The sequence below is a fragment of the Pelobates fuscus genome, chromosome 11 (genome assembly GCF_036172605.1).
Source record: "Pelobates fuscus isolate aPelFus1 chromosome 11, aPelFus1.pri, whole genome shotgun sequence".
NCBI lineage: Eukaryota > Metazoa > Chordata > Amphibia > Anura > Pelobatidae > Pelobates > Pelobates fuscus.
The window spans coordinates 112,247,188-112,265,198 of record NC_086327.1 but is presented as its reverse complement, the minus strand read 5'-3'; the positions used below and the strand labels follow the sequence as shown (position 1 = coordinate 112,265,198).

Genomic DNA, 18,011 nt, shown 5'->3' with positions numbered 1-18,011 from the left:
GTCCTTTACCTAATCATTATTCTTCGGGGGGGGGGGGGGGGGGAGGGGGGGGAGTATTTCTTTAAAGGAAACTGCTAAGCACCATAACCACTATGGCACGCTGTAATGATAAGGAACCAGAAGTGCCCAGGTGCCCCCATTCTACAGAGCTAGAAGCTCTTTGTGGTTCCAGGAATGCCCCGCTGAGCTTAGCTCACACAATTACTACAGCACGCAGCTTAAAGGATTTCTTTATTTTTAGGAAAGTAACTTAACATTTAACATCAACATACAAAAAAAAATATATCTGTTTATTTACAAAGAACCAATAAATTCATAGCACTGTACAAGAGGGTCACGAATATCCAATTTTTCACAAATCTATCTCTAGTGTACAGAAAGCAGTACAAATGAATGTCTGAAAAGGCTTGGGTGGGGGAGTAAAGTAATAAAATCCCTGGCAGATGAATGCCTTGCAAGCTGATCTTAAGTCATGTTTCTCTAAACACTGCTAGCTCGGAAGCCATTTGCGCTCTATCACTGTGTAATTTGTATTTAAACCTCCCATGTCACACAGCTGTTTCTCTTTCCCTAGCAAGGCTGGGGCTACATTCTTCATCCCTGCTTGGCTTACTACTAGCACAGCAAACTATCACCCCAGCAGTCTTTTTCCTTTCCACCCCCTGCAGAATTACACCAACAAGCTAGACAGACAGGGTCATTAGAGGTAATAATGCATTGCAAATCAAGGGTTTTATTCCTACACTCTGGCTCAAAAACCAAGTCGTTTTTATCCCTCCCCCCCAAAAAAACGATAAAAAAAGCATAGATTTATATACTGTCATAAACATGCAAGATTATGTCCGGCATACACAGTACATTCCTAGCATTACACCTGTGACACGTAATGCAGATGATCATATAATCAATGCAATTCCACATAAGCAAAATTAACCAAACAGAATGGTCTATTACCCTTGGCATATTCCAGAAAAGAACGTTAATGATACTGTCTGAAAACCTGTAATCAATTTCTTTTGCACGGCAGCTCTATCATTATGCTGTGTTCGATCTCGGTGCCTGCAGGGATTTATTAAATCTCAGAATGCAATGGGGCCTGTGCCAACTGGATCGGACTTCAGTTTGGAGAACACATAATAGCTATTATTTCAAGCAACATTTGAATTTGAAGCAGTCTCACTCGTGGACAGAAATCTTGGTTTGGCAGTAAAGACAGACACCTGTCCTCTGGTTTGCCTGAAAAACCTTATCACACCATGGTTTGATTTAACTCTGAGTTAGAGCAGAGGAGAGCTGTGCTGATCTCCCAACACTGCCTATGCATGTGACATTAGGCTTTAGAGATCAATGTTAGATCAGCACCAAGATGACAAATTAAAAGATTCTCGTAAGATTCTTGCATATGAATAGTGACTTATGAAACAATCACACTATCCGTCCAGTCCCCCCAACCCCTCCACCCCTCCCCCCCTTTATGATCTAAATGGGGGGAAAGTAAAAAGAAATAATAATAATCAAAAATCACCTTGCTGGTGCCATGTGCAACGTGTTAGAAGATTTATGTGCCCTCCTACAGAATCCCTTTCATAACACATTTAAAAGATCATTTGTAAGCACACTTGCAGTCGTGGTTACAAGCCATTTACATTTCTAAGTAGGAGAAGTCACTGGTACAAAGTTAATCACACTAATTAATCCCAGACAGACAGCACAAAACAGGCATAATGCACAACGCGCACACATCTGCAATATAACAATGTTCAGTGTATTTTGTAAACAGGCTTTCAGTAGAAAGGTTATTAAAATGACCCTGGTAACTAGTAACTCATATACGCACACACATCTGCTGTGTTTTTAACTCACCAGTTAAAGATAAACATTAAAAACAAATTTTAAAAAATGCAACCTCCCAAAAAATGTAAACATTTAAAGCTGTGGATTTGGCTTGATAAGACATGCATACATTTTTCTCAAAACCAATCATTCAGCTATTCCACACAGGTTTCATTTATTCTGTGTTCCTTTTTAAGGTTTTTACATGTTTTTTTGCTGGTTCTAATTTTTTGAATACACAATACTTCTAGTCTGGGATTGCAAAGCATACATTTTAGTGTCTCGATAAAAAGGCCATAGACTAGTGTCCCTTTACTGCACTGTAGAAGAATGGATGGTTCTGGTATAGCTGGCAGAAATCATTACATCTCTATTGGCTTCAGGGAAAAGTACTAATGAGGAAGATATAGCAGTGAGATATTTTTTGTCCCCGAGGGTGAGAAGAGTCTAGGACCATGTTTTGACAATCTGTGTTACTAATATGCTCTTCCAACAGAGCTCTGTGAGGCTGCCGCATTCTTAATGTAACAAAATGAGAGGCAACAGTGACCTAGCACAGAGACCTAGCTGTCATTTGGGCACTGCAGTTACTGTGGACTACATTTCCCATAATGCTCAACCTGCAGTCATTTCGCTGACTGTTCTGGGAAATGCAGGCCCAGCAGAATCCATGAACCGTTGCAGCCCTTGATTAACCATTCAGCCAAGGCAAAGTTCAACATTTCTGAAGGATGCTGCCGAAAAAAAATAAGCTGTAAAGATATACAGGGTGGAAAGATGCACTAAGGGCAATGTTCATCTTAAGAGCCGATTTGGATGAATGATATGCAAAGCTGAAATTTTAACTGGCCTCAAACAGTATTTGTCATGCTCTTGTCATGACCAGCACTGTGTTCTACATAGAAATCGAATGCACGAGTCAAAAGCCCTTTGGGCATGACATTACAAGAACATGAAACAAATCCAATGTGGTGTGAACAAGAAAATGGACAAAAAAAAACCAAACCCACACAATATCCTTTGAAATAGTCTATAGGAAATATGTCAGGCAAATTATGACCAAAACAACAACAAAAATCAATTTCCACCCATCAAGCTTTACAAGAGGCAGTAGGTATTGTAAATCAGCTGTTCCTCGCATCTATATATACAGTGGTGGTTTGAAAATACAATCTATGGAGCACAATAATAAGCAATATAAAAAATGTTCAGGTTCCTTAGATGAATTGAACAATAATGTACAGTGCTGTTTATCACTTGAACAGCTTGGTTCTTTGTTTGTTTTCTATATAAAATCACAGTAATGAAGTGAATGTCATGAAGTTAAAGGATAGTATATGAAGTATATGATAGATGAATTGAGTGGTTTATTTTATTTTGGGTGAGAACATGTGAAAAAGCACCACCATAACAGAGAGGAAAGGTGTTACTAGCACAAGCTATGTTTTACATGTAGAAAATATACAGTCTGTGCAATATAATGCCTACTTGTACATTTAATAACAGGGCCATTCGTTACTTAAATGTGGACTTTATCAAACAGACTTTCATGATATATGAATTTCCATTTCAAAACAATGGCTGTTTTCCATCAATAGGGATTTGATTGATGCATTCTGTGATTTAGATAGGAATGGTAAATACCATTTGCAAAAACCATATGTATCACAACTTTCTACATCAAGTACAGCTTATGGGCACTAGAGGGGGAGAACAAACAAAACGGGTCATGTGGGAATGCAACCAAAATCAAGGTCACTTTGCTAAGGAATAGACTTCAGACCATATGTTGTAAAATAAAGTTATTATATTGCTGTTTTTCTGTTTTGATCTGTGAAATTAGAGTAGAGTTGATCAAACTCTTGTGTTCTGAAAACACAGTGCAAAGTACTAAGAAGGAGCAATCCCATGGAAACCAGATGACCGAGCTGTCACATTGCCCCCGGTGGCTTCTCCCTGTTTTTATCTTTGCACCACTTTGACATATTTTACACATTGTGATAGTTTTAGACAGATATGTTGCTTTTCAAATTGTGTAAAACCTAACTTACTACACCTATGTCCTAAATCTACATGACTAACCATTCTAATGCAAACACTTTTTGCAAAACTGAAGCGGCCTATATGCTGGAAGAAATGCCAACCCGTAGCATTGGTTTTAATTCAGCAAATCCTGTAGGTTTAATTCAAACTATCACTTTCCAACTAACTGCCCACATGCCATATGTAGTCTCTGATTTATTCTTCTCTATGGCCCACTTATTGAACTGTTCTGAAACAGTATGTACAAAACTTTAATGATGTTGAAATAACAGCGTGTGTGCATTATGCAGAAACCCTGGGCTGAGTGATGATTAGAAATATTCAGACTGCACCAACAGCTAAATTATTCAAAAATCATTACACACTGCAGATTTTGATATTCATTGCCAACTCGGCCTAATCCAACCATCGAATATGCAATCCTTCTACATGATGTTTGACAGAAAACCCACTCAACGTTGCACCCACAAATCTCAAATATCCACATATAGAGGGCGTCAAGAGACACACACACAATCTTCCAGTTATGACAGCCTGTATAAGGAGCAAAGAGGTTCAACACTCATTGGCTCAATTTTATTACATTTGACACAAAAACCTGGAGGGCCACGTTTAATAACTCTGTTCTAGATCTTCAGGAGAAATGTACGAAACGCTTCTGTAATAAGATAGACTGATTTGCCAAAAAGGGCCACTCTACAAAGTGCTTCTATGCCACCTGCTCCGAATAGCATTATCTAATAAGTGACCACATACGCTAGCTGGCTGGTACAACCCAGGGTGGATCAAAAATATCCAGATTACAAACACACAAGAGAATGAAGATGAGTGAGCTCCAGAAGACCGTGTTTTACGATTTCCTCGTGGACCAAGCTTTTTCTTTATTAGTTATTTTGTTTAATTACTTCATTTAATGAACATGGATGTTTAACCCTTTAAGGACCAAACTTCTGGAATAAAAGGGAATCATGACATGTCATGTGTCCTTAAGGGGTTAACCCCTTAACCCCTTAAGGACACATGACATGTGTGACATGTCATGATTCCCTTTTATTCCAGAAGTTTGGTCCTTAAGGGGTTAAGGACCAAACTTCTGGAATAAAAGGGAATCTTGACATGTCACACACGTCATGTGTCCTTAAGGGGTTAAGCAAGTACAAAAATATGTTATGCTACAGAAATGTTATTGTTTTAGTTAAATTTAAAAAGTTAAGTAGTTCTCCAAATGTTTTAACACCTATTAAACTAAAATCTGTTCTAAAACAGCCGTTTTACTAATCTAAATAGGAGATCTTCATCTGGTTGCAAATATTAAAGATTATAACCATCAGTAAAACATTGATTTCAATCTAGTCTTACTGGACCAGTGATTTAAATCTTGGTTTGAAAACAAACTTAATTCAAATCTAATCCACCCTGGTACTACATTAGTTGTATACCAAGGGCTTTAGTTCATTGCAAGCTCGGTCCCATGGAAATCTTGATTCTAATAAAAACTATTTTATGCAAAGTCAGTCACAAGAAATATCTTTCCAAGAATATGAAAATGCAAATGATAAAAAAAAAATATAGCAGCTGTATGAAATGCAGAATTACCCTAAACTAATAAAGGCTGTGTAATTCTACAAATGACTCAAGATTCAACTCTCTTGTAAGAAAACATTCTCAGGTTTAGTAAGTTGCCCCCTTTGGCAGCTACTGCTATTCCTGGTAAATCTTATGTTCTTGCTCCAAGCAGTAGTGTCATGGGTTCATTTGTGCTGTACATAATACAGATCATGAAAGATGATAACTATTAGGACCATATAGCTTGACATTTTCCCTTCATGATGAATGCATATACCCGTTTATTTTCCAGGATAATCTTATTTGGAAGACGTGTGTACCCTCCTTAATGTGATGAGATCTCCTAACAAGATCACTGTATACAATGTAGCTGCTGCCAACAAAGATCAGGAGGCTTTCAAGAAGGCGAATATCAGTAAACGGCTGAAATTCAGTATTAAAAGGATTCAATAGTAATAGGAATACAAAACTATATACCATAGATCACCTTTTTAGAACAGATCATGCTCCGGTCAGCAGACCCAGTAAATCTTTATCCATCAGGGATCGGAAGCATTTACATTCCATTTGTAAGTTAACAATCAAGTTGTTTCAAGGTGTCATTTAAAATTACATCCTGTAGCACATGCCTTCCTCAACTAACAAAGCCCATTTTTACCAACAGAACTGTATGTTTGTTAAAACAAAGCACGCACAGACACTTTTGTTGCATATTAACCATCTTTATACTCCTAAAAACCTGTAACCCATTCCGGTTAGTAAAATGAGAGAAGAAAGCATGGTCTCAGGGATCATTCAGATAATTGATATGCAACTTTTCCCTTGAAAGGAACACTGGAATGGTTCAATTAAATAGATCTGTAATGAAAGTGAACGTTCCTGTGCATGATTAGTCAATGCCTCTCGTATCCCATTATAAATTAATAATAAATAAATTCACTATTAATCCAGCACCTTACTGGCCATTGCACTGCAGCAGCTCTGCCTGCTGTGAGACCATCACAAGCAATAATCTAGAGTCAATCCAATGCATGCAAGACAAATGGCCATGATCCACCAGTCAGATGCTTCTCCATGAGAAGCACTGAATCCAATGTTTCCCTATTTGAAGCAGTGACCCCAAATGTGAAAATCATCAATAACTCAAAGTCTACATAAAGAAATGTCACTAGTGGCTTCATCAACAGCGACTAGAGGCATCCTTGGTGACAAAAGTAAACACACTTTCTCACAAATCGACAATAATAACAACAACAACAACAAAGTATTTAACCAGGAAAGGTACATTCAGCACAACATTAATATTACCCAATTTAATAGTACTTATTTTATCTACCTCGGAAGGATAAAGGGATTTGAACATGCGACCTAAGGGTTGAACAGATTCTACTGATGATGCATTAGCCCACTGAGCTATCAAACCGGCCTCAATGGTTCAGTTTGTCAGATTTTGTACCAAGACCACGTTATTAAAATATGATTTTAATGCTTGGATTCACTTTAAAATTCACAGAGAAAAACAAAATAAAGGAAATGCAAGCAATTGAGCACGCATGTTGGATCAGGTGTTCGATTGCAGAATGGAAACCAAATCTCATTCCTATTGGCGATTTTTTTATTCTTCTTTAAATATATTATTTATACAATACAAACTCAATTTTCAGAAGGCAGAAGAAAGAGTTTCTCCAAAAGCAATCTATGCTCAATATCCAAAAATAGCTACATTGTGAAGATTTTAAAAGTATAGCCCAATGTCTCAGTTCAAAGAAATACAGTGCTGAGTCACTCTCTGTACAAAGATAGGTGGAGGGGACAGGAAGAAAAGAAAGAAAGGGAAAAAAAAACCCTCTTCTCAATTGCAACACTTTTTTTTTTTTTTTTTTTATATAGTCTACTCCCAATTTTTTTTAAGTTCCTGTTATTTGTTATTAAAGAAAAACCCAGATCAAGATATGTCGCCATAAAGCAATCACTGGCTCAAGGGGATACACAATGTTTATTATGATCAAATTTTGCAACATACTTTAAGAACCCAACAATTCTCATCTCTCTGGTACTAAGCATGTAGGGTTCACAGCGACAACAGGCTCTAGATATATTTTAAGTTGTCAAGCTTCTCATAACGAAGGCAGTCTCTGAGCTCACTATCAGAACACATGCAAATTCAGACGTTCAGCAGCTTAGCGCCATGTGTAATCATATTACTGAGCAGGAAGGTGGGAATGGTCATGGAACAGTAACAAATCGTTAAACCAGACACGCATCACACACAAATTAACCTCTTCACTACTGTAAGGGAGTAGCATGTATTGCCTAATTCGGACAATAAAAAACTGCTGTCAGAAGATAAGGTTAATCTACAAGGGAACGCAATGCTTCAATCCCTAAATAAAAATGTTTAACTTCAGTCCGATGATTACATGTCATTTCGTAACTCAACAGCACGGCCCCAATGGGGTACATGTAGGAGACTAATTGCAAAGCTTACATTCAAAGTTTCAACATATGCTTGCTTAGAAACGCCTGCACTTGACACCTGTGTATCGGAGATCAGATCAAATGTGTAATTTGAAGCTTAATATTCATTGTGCGCCAGTTGCTGTGGAAGACGAGGCCTGCGTGCTGCCTCTGACAGGCTATCTGTGCATACTGATTCATGTTGTTTTGCAGAACGCTTTAATGTGCAGCAGAAAAACCAATACTGACTACAATAGAGCCAGCCTTTATTGCTGTTAATATCCCTGAGCAATTATGGAATCTCAGCAGGATGTTCTCCTCAGAATGGAAACTCGCGCATTGTAATTTAACATTTCTCCAGCACTTCTGCTCAGAGTCCCAGGTAACAGCTACAACGCACAACGGCCCAATTCAGGGAAAGGCATTATTACACCAGGAATGAATGAATACACACTGCTGCACTTAAGCCTGGCAAGGAATTGGAAAATGGGAGCCATTTAGGGTAAAGCAATATCACTACACAAAGAGGAAGCAATAAGACCATAACCACAGCCGTGAAGAGCGGATTTATGACAGGCATGAATCAAGGCTACATATTCAAGCTTTGTCAATGATAATTTAACACAAAGGAACAAAACATTTCAGGTACCCAAACTGTAATTGGTTCTGTTTGTAGAGAGGACTGGGTCATTGCTGAAGGTGATGTGTGTAATATGAAGTCAGGTGCAGTAAAATACCATGCATAAAATTAATGCCTTTATATAAACTAGTTGATTTCAGTTTCATCATTACAAGACGCATTGAAGCAAGGGATTTCTAGCAGTCGTGTATCTCACCCAAAACACTACAGGGACTTCATTTTGCTTCCACGTGATTTAAATCGGCACGGTTAGCTTTATAACCACTACAGACATGTGAAGTGGTTATGGTGGAAGCATATTCCTGGCACCATCCAGTGGTGCACTGTTTAAGTGGCTTGACCAATTACAACGGTCGGCCTTACATCGAATTTTGCTGTTGCATCAGTTACATTTCCTCATCAGCAATATCAATTAATAAAAAATAAATTTAAAAAAATGCATAATTTTTGCCCCTGGGATAAAACGCAGGATACATTTGCATGAAGAACAGCTGATCAGTTAGAGCAGATGCACTTATATCCTTTTTCACATGCTGTCCTGACCACCGACAACAGCAAATTATTTTCATATAATATATCCGGTTACCCTTTCAAAATAACAGCCATTTACAAAAATGCATCAAACAAGCAAAGGGCACTTACCAACTTGAAGTCTTGAATGCTACAGATGAAGTATGGAGTGTTGGGTCTTCTGCTTTCTATATATACACAGTCTAGGAGGGAAAAAAGAAACATTTTAATCAAGGTGTGCATGACCAAAAGTGTTAACGCTGTGGACATTACAAAACCATCCAAATCTTGCAAACTATTGGTGCATTTGCCTCAACGCTATTTTGTCAAATTGTGATCTGCTGGAGAATAGCCGACATTTACGGTTTACAACACATGCCCTGTATAACTTGCATTCTCCGATGGAAAGTACATAAAAGGCATGAGTGTTTTTTATAGTTTTATACATTTTATACATTTTAAAAAAAAAAAAAAAAAAAAAAAAAACACCACAACGATCGCTGTCCTATCAGGCTACAATGTTCCAAATGTTTAACAACCAGTGACAGTTTAAAATTTAAAAAAAATAAACTCCCCCACTTAGCCCCCCTATAAAAGTTTAAAACTCCCCTTACTTCCAGTGCCGCGCAGGTCCGCCGGCGCTGGCTCAGCCCCTTTGTGACATCAAAATGGGTGATTTTTAGCCAATCCAATGCTTTCCCTCTGATTGCCTAAAATCAGGGCTGGGCTAATGCTGTTTTGGCCAATCAGGACCTCCCCATAGAGATGCATTGAATCAATTCATCGTCTCCATACAGAGCGTGGGGATGCTGAATGGCAGGGCTGCTTACTGTGCAGCCCTGAGCCAGGAAGCACCTCCAGTGGCCATCTTGGAGGTGTCCCTAGGGGCAATAAAAACACTGTATTTTCTCTAAAAATGCAGTGTTTACATGAAAATGCCTGAAGGCAATGATTATACTCACCAGAACAACTACATTAAGCTACAGTTGTTCTGGTGACTATAGTGTCCCTTTAAATAACATCACCAAACAGGGGCAGGCAGGCAGGCTTTCCAAATGCTGGATACTCAGGAGGTATAAAAGAGATATTGACATTTGAGAAGAAGTTTTCACACATTGTACAATCCAGTAACTAGCAAAGCTAACAAAGTATTTTTTTAAATGAATACTGTAATCCACTTCCTATGCAAGACTGGGCACAGCCTGGCATATAATGTAAATCACTGGCATCCCATAATGTTGTGCTTGATCAGAACAGAAGTTTTTGGTTTCTAATGTGTCCCAGTGTCACATTAATGCTGTGTAAATCTAGGGACTGCTTACATTTTACATTCCTGTAAGCTAACCGTGCTTTATATTTTGAATGACAGCCAATGTCAGCAAGCTCTTAAAATTTACACAAAACAGAAAGGAGGCTAGGAAGCAGAGCAGTATCCTGACAGAACAAACAAAATTGCTTCTGAAAGAATATTTAAAATGGTTCTTAGCCACTACGATTATAGAGTAACTGGAAAATAGGTCACATTGGTAAAGGAAGAAAAATTAGATGTCTGAATAAGGAAATGAATTCCATTATAATTGTGGCAGTTCTGTTTTAAATACTGTACCTTCGTAAATAAAATCACTCTAAATGGGATGTTATGACAAACAGGCACAAAGGTGACACAAAGAGTGCACAAACATTTATGCTGGTCAGGTGATTTGTGTAAACATTACCCAACGTGTGCAAGCACATTTAGTTATACCGGTTACTCTGTAAAATAAATACAAGCTGACAAGTCATCTCTCTAAGTGCAATGTTTACAGACTATTAACATTTAAGTTCAAATCAAGGTTCAGAAAGAAGAGGCAGAGATCCATTTTAAATCACAGAGGACATAGGAGACACAAATGGCGCTGTAAACACGTAGCATGTGTCAATAATCTGTACAGATCACAGACTGGTCAACCACACAGCAATGAAACGGGATGCTCAAATCCATTGGGGAAACGCCTGCTATTAAACCCCAGGCAAACACTGTCTGTTCTCTAATTACCAAGAACGACAACCAGGAAAAGCAAATTAGATTTAACTTGGATACAACCAAGCTCTCTCAAATTGTATTTGACATAGCAAAGGATAATTATTTTCATCAGCTATCAACAACTAAACAAGCAACAACCCAGAAGGGCCGACCTTTTAACCTTCTGAGCAGCCTTAAACATTTTAAATTATTCTGCTGCACACCCACCAAATGAAAGGATTTGTTATTCTTACGTATTATAGAGTTCCAACATATTCCACAGCTCTGTACAATTTAGGATATAGAGACAGAACAAAATACAGACCCATCTATCCAGGTTGTACTTCTAAAAAAAAAAACACACACACACACACACACACACACACTATTTTAGTTAGGTTAATGACAAGATTCAGGCGTGTGATACATGGCGTTAAAACACATACCTTGGTGTCAGTCATTTTATATAATTAACTGCTCAGTTTTCACAAAGGAAACTAATTTATTTCTTTCTTGAAACATTTAAAGGGACCCCTTTGGTTCAGTGGATTACCCCAGTCAATATAGAGGACTAAGAGAGAACGAACATGCTCCAATTCCTATGACTCACAGCCAGTGACTATACTGTAGCTATTGCCACAGCGTGGAAGCCAAGTTAAGATGCTAATGGCAATAAATAACATAAGGAACAGACAGGAACTACACAGCTTTCCCATATGGTTATATCAAACTCTAAACCACAAAGTATATTAAAATGGTTGGGAGGGCACAATCACAGCTGATTTCTTGTTAGGTTAGCACACTTTAGAAACACCTTTAACCCCTTAAGGACCAAACTTCTGGAATAAAAGGGAATCATGACGTGTCTCACACGTCATGTGTCCTTAAGGGGTTAAACATGATTTTTTTTTTTTCAAATAATTTAGCATATAAATATGAATGGTGCAATAGTACCAGGTATCATACACAGATTAACTGTTTAGAGCTACAGTAACCTGCACGTTTAAGCGAATGTTTGTTTTGTTAAAAGGTCAATTTGGGGCCCAATTTCAAGCGGAGCAATTGCCATGGCAACTAGTCTTGCATATTGCACACACAACCAACAGGCAAGAAAATGTCAAGCCTTTACAATGAACCTAGAAGGCGGTTACCAGGTCTGAGCTCATAGAAGATATTTACCATTATTAAAATGTATGTATTGTTTTTTTTAGAAAAGCAGGGATGCTAAACCACTGCATCTCCACTTGATGGGAGGACAATTCCCAACCAACCAATCCAGTTCTAGAGGTAATTCTACTGAAACAAAGACTGTGCAGATGCAGAACCCATAAATCATTTCAATATTTACTAATCAGCACAGAGATTGAATGAACTTTACAATGCAAAGACTAGGGACATATTCACCTAGCACAAAGCAGAGAAGAGGACATTAACATTATGAAACCTAGCGCCACCGTCGTGACCAATGCTGCTTTAATTAGCAATACCAAACCTTTATAGTACATTACTTAGAAAAGCATTAGCAAACACATATCAGAAGAATGCTACCAGCCCTTCCTAAGCTTTTTATGCATGTAATATACACAATGCGACAATAGAAGCACAGCCTTGCTTGAAAAGACTATTCGCTTAACCTCCAGCGAAGCAGAAATGTGGTGATCTAAAGTGTACGCACTACTGGGGTTGATAATGGGCAGGAAATTACAACGGCTTTCTTTGGCGGTTCATTTGATTAAAAGGTTGCATATGGACAAAACACAGAAGGAAGGGATCAGTGAATTTGGTTGCACAACTATTAAAGAATGTCACCATCTGTAGTACTAAATAACGGCAGGTACAACAACGGTGTACAAGATCTCCAGGCATCCCACATCCTACCAAACAGTCCAGGTGACGAAGCCTTAACAAGTAATGAATTTATAGGAACAGAACAGAGGATTCCTTACTTGCTACACAATGTTAATGTCTGGATATAGCGTATAAAGCTTATTTTAAGCTGAAACAAGGGGCATACAGATCTATGTGAATTAACTTTAGTAGGGGTCTTCTAGACCACATGCTTTAAGTGCTTATATTTTTAGTGCTATGAGCATGGTGTTCTAAAATGTTGCCTTTGCCTCCATAACCCATGGCACATACAGGGATAACATTGCATGTTAAAATTGAAAATAGCCCATACATGCCTTTGTAAGCCCCTTTTCTTTTGTGTTTAAAATAAATGACCCAATCAGTGATCGTATCCATAAGCACACACACCTAATAATTTCCAGTGAATACATAAAAAATAATAAACCTTTTAAGATTTATGTCCTTAAACATAACTTCCAAAAAGTTTACGTGACCTGTAAGCACATATTTCGATGTACATGGCCTCGGAAAAAAAATGAATCATTAAGATCCAGAGCATTAGTGCAGTGTTAGGATCCCCCACTTATGTCACTATATTACGTGCGGTACTGGTATACAGCTTAATAAATAAATGCAGATTCTTACTTTATTTGCCATCCATTAATAGTATCACCTTTACTTCACTTATTTTTATTACTAATGTTATTTGTCTCAAAATCTGCTTCCGTAAGCAAACATGAATTACTGTCGGTGAACTGTCAGTGCAATTATAAATGACTATGCTACCTGGCGATGGCTCTGCACCTCTTAAATAACAAAAAGGAAGCCATTTAAACACAGGAGAGGGCAATAAAACAATTTGCTTTCATGTAAACCATATATAGAGACAGAAAGGCTATATATTAAATCTGCTACCTTCAGTACAATTTACCTAAGCATATCACCGTCTGTGTCCTTGTCACCAAGTCTGTTACTCACTTTGTGACAGCATTTCATAAAGTCTTGGAAAGAATACAATGTTTTCCAATACGGCTGCTTATTTCATAAAAGGAGCTATAAAGCAAACAGAGATTGGGATCACTGTAGAGCCAGGAGGCGTCTGAATTTGTAATTTTATCTCCCAGCCATCAAAGTCCTGTCTGCAGCTGACAAGGAAAATGGAAAGGCTGGCTCGTTGTGACCTGGCTTTGTGTAATTCATTTACAAGATAAAATAAGTGAAAATATCCATCACAGCACCTCACATTCTGCAAGTGACAGGTCTTCTTATATGAGGAGGCAAGAGTGTTACATCACACATCTCCTCTGTAGGCCCCCTCCATCGTGGAGAAGCTGGAACGGCCTTGACATGATCGCAAGATGGTGATTAGAGCAAGAAGGAAAGGAAAGAGATTGCCTTCCTGAAAGAGAGACAATTGGGCGTTTGACCACTATCAGCTATGAAAACAGCAATGGCCATAACATCCGGCAGGAGACCTTATTAAGGAAAATCAGTAACAAATCCACCAAAATGGAAAAAATGACTTGGCAAACTTTACTCATGTCATCTTTACAGAAATGAAAATACAATACATTAAAGTAGGGCCAGTTTCTCTCAAACCGCATTCATTTCATTTTTATTGCAGCTTTCGAATATATTAAAATCTGGCGTGTCAAAGGCATACAGAAAATGCACTCACTAGAGAATAACACAGTTAATGAAAATGAAATAAAAAATAAAAAACAGGAGGGAAACAAACCTAAAAAGGTGGAGCGTGAAAAAAAAAAATTAAATAATAATAAATATTGACTACCCAATATCCTTGTGTGCAGATTCAAATCAATAAAGTTTCACATAAATAAGAACAAAATAACAAATAGTGTAATACTGTACAAAATTAATGACATTGTGATAGTACAAGCGGTCACCCATCACGTACCTAAGGTGCAAAGTTGTTTATGTCTTGACGAGGTTCCACCACACCTTCTGAATGAGTACATTTCCTAGATGATATTCCTCAACAGACAAAAAAAGGAAAAAAATAATTTATGTACCCGAGCCTGTCCCTTGAGGGCACCACCATCTTTATCCGGGAGACCCACTTCAGCTCCTGGTGCTTTAGCGCAAGTAGCCGCCATGGCTGAATTTGCACACATGCACATGAGAGTAGAGCATTGAGGTCTATGGAGGCTGTGGGATCCTCCACAGATTAAGCCAATTACCTGCAGCTGTCACTGGTGACGGCTGGGGGTATTGACACTTCTAGATGGCGGTAGGTCCATCTTGTGTCTAGAAGTGTCAGTAATAGTATTTATCGCTTGAATGAGTTGGAATGTCCATGAAATTCCAACACGGTCAATATAAGTGCTTCATAAATATTCCATCTGGTGCCGGTTTAATTATGTTTTTGTGGGACTATAAGAAATTATTTTCAAAAATTAAATAACTCAGAATCAGCATTTAGACCATATGGGTTTTAGGGTATTTAATTGAAAAAAATCCACTGCATATCTGTTTTGCCCAATTTGGTAATAAAATTTCCCGCTCTCCGATCTTTACTAACCTTTTTGATGGGGAAAAAAACTGGAGAGACCTTTGGGCTCAGAAATGTGCAACAAAATATTATGTTTTGTTTTTTGAATAAACGTGATTGATAATTTTCCTGCAGTGTTCTTCCACTCTCACATGTAGAGAGTGTAGAAAAGTGTCCGCATAGGCAAAGAAGTGCATATATGACATTCTTTGAGAAACAGGTGGTCAATTGTTTTAAAGTATAAGTAGTCTATTTTCTTATGGGGGTCTTAAAAGCTCTGATTTATGTTTTTTGTTTTGTTTCTACGAAGTGTCATTTTACAAGCTATATATTGCCCACACACTAAGAAAATGCTATTGTATTTCTAAAAATGGGTTGGGGTTGATATTTCTTTCCGATTATTTTTTTTTTTGTTTGTTTTTTTTACTAAATGGCCTTTTAGATTTCGCTTTCTAAAAACAACCTTTTTGTACTTTTTCCGAAGTACAATTTGCAGTTCGTGATCTTTCAGAAGAATTTGCCAAAATGTATTAATATGTTCATTATTCTTCTACTAGCACAGTTGTAGTTACAGATAAAAAAGACTTTAGATTTAAACGTTTTTCTTTTTATCTTTATATTTCAATAATGAACTTCTCGGAAGTTTCACAGCCTCCTGTGCAAGTACATCTAGTTGGTATCCTTTTTCTTTAAAATGCCAATTTATTTTATCTGTTCTTTCGCTATTTGACCTCCTTCACAGTTTCTATTTACACATAAATATTACCTTTTGGGAATGTTAAGCCAATTTGGAGCATGACAGCTGTTGATGGAAATAAAACGTCTACTGGTTTAAAAACGTTTGTTTTCCGAGTCCTCGATTAATATTTAGATCAGGCAAAGGCAACCTTCGGCACTCCAGATGTTTTGGACTACAACTCCCATGATGCTTTACTAGTATTATGGGTGTAAGAGCATTATGGGGGATGTAGTCCACAACATCTGGAGTGCCGAAGGTTGCCTATCCCTGATTTAGATTAATAAAAATTTTCGCTTTACCACTTATTTGCAAAGTACATTTTAGACCCCAATTGTTCAAGTTTAGACACGTGAAGAAGGACTTAACTGATTTCATATTACCATTCAAGAAAAAGAAAAGGTAATAAATATAGCAGCTAGAGTAACCAAGCTTCCCACCCAGCCACACCCGCAATCCACAAATTCATGTTCCCAATGGGACATAAAAAGGTTTGGCATAGCGAAGTGCAAACCTGGTCCCCATTGATGTACCTTTTAATTGGAGGTAGAAACTTTTTTGTTTCGGCAATGCTTATTTTTCAATATAAGTAAAATACCCTCTAGAACGTACTCTGTGACTTAGTCATATTAAATATCGCTTTTAGAAAATAATTAACTGTCACAATTTTTTTGGTACTCCGTTATTGTGTACAAGGAGGTGACACCGACGTTACCAATAAACACCCTTCTTTTCACTCCGTATCGTCACAAATTTGAAAGATATTTATGGTGTCCTTCGGGTAGCCTGTTTATGAGTGTATATTAATGTATTTAGAGATAGAAGATACAAGAGATATAATTCATGCCAGATATTATAGACCTACCTGGAGGATTTTTACATCTAGAAGAAGAATAGCATTTTTGGGCATATTTTACCTTTTTGAAAGTATTTAAGAAACTTCATAGTAATTTCCACTGTAGGGTAGGGTCTTTAGACAATTTTAAATATGTTTCCTTATCTTCCAATAGTCTATTTGATTTTTTTTTTTTGTATATATCTTCTTTAAAGATTATTATTATACCCCCTTACACCCCCACCCCCCCTTTATCTGCTGGATTTATGACAATACCCTTATCCTCTTGTAGTTTAATGGTCTGAAATTCAGCAGTGAACATGTTTTTTTGTTTTTTGAATATATGTTTGGTTTCTTTAAGTTCTTAGTGACTTGCATTACTATCCCTGGAACATTTAATCAACTCCTTGGACATTAAAGGAGAATAAAGTTGTTGTTTTTCTTTCAAATTTAGCTGTGTAATACTCTTTAGAACCTTAAAAAGAGTTTCTTTATTCAGGTTTTTGGTTTGCTTTAAAAAATAAAAAATAAATATAAATATTTCCAGTCATAGATTTCTTTGGAACCCATTCAGGTCCACAAACAATTTAAAATTGTTAAATATTTTAGTAGGTACATATTGTAAACCTTTACATTTTAGGATAGTATGATTAAAAGCTTTATGGATTACATTAAAAATCTTCATCTGACGGTGGGCGGGGCCTGACAGCCAAGATGGCTAGATGTGTTTGTCAGCAGCTCCTGCAAATCTGAGTACCAACTAAAGAATACCACACTTTAAACGACTAAAACTCAGAGAGGAGAAGATAGTGGATGGACAGCACAGCAAGTGGACCCCCAGAAGGTGTCCCTTCTAAGTCTCAGCACCGAAGTAATCCACCGTCCGAGCATGCGGCCTAACGAAAATGGCGGCCAGGCGCCTGGGGGAGACGGCCGATCCCCTAGCGCAGGGCCGGCTACGACCGATGGCAAGTCTGCTGCCCTGCAACCCCCCCCCCCAGTGGGGGTTATCCCGATCCCCGCTGGGAA

At 37.8% G+C, this 18,011-nt stretch overlaps 1 protein-coding gene across 9 annotated transcripts in view; it reads right to left on the bottom strand.

Moving 5' to 3' along the window:
- RERE (arginine-glutamic acid dipeptide repeats) overlaps positions 1 to 18,011 on the bottom strand; it is a 282,428-nt gene that overhangs the window by 134,213 nt on the left and 130,204 nt on the right. For all 9 annotated transcript variants that reach the window (XM_063436525.1, XM_063436530.1, XM_063436528.1 and 6 more), the window contains exon 3: positions 9,182 to 9,252. In XM_063436525.1, coding sequence (XP_063292595.1) covers positions 9,182 to 9,252 — 71 coding nt within the window. The remainder of the gene's footprint in view (positions 1 to 9,181; positions 9,253 to 18,011) is intronic.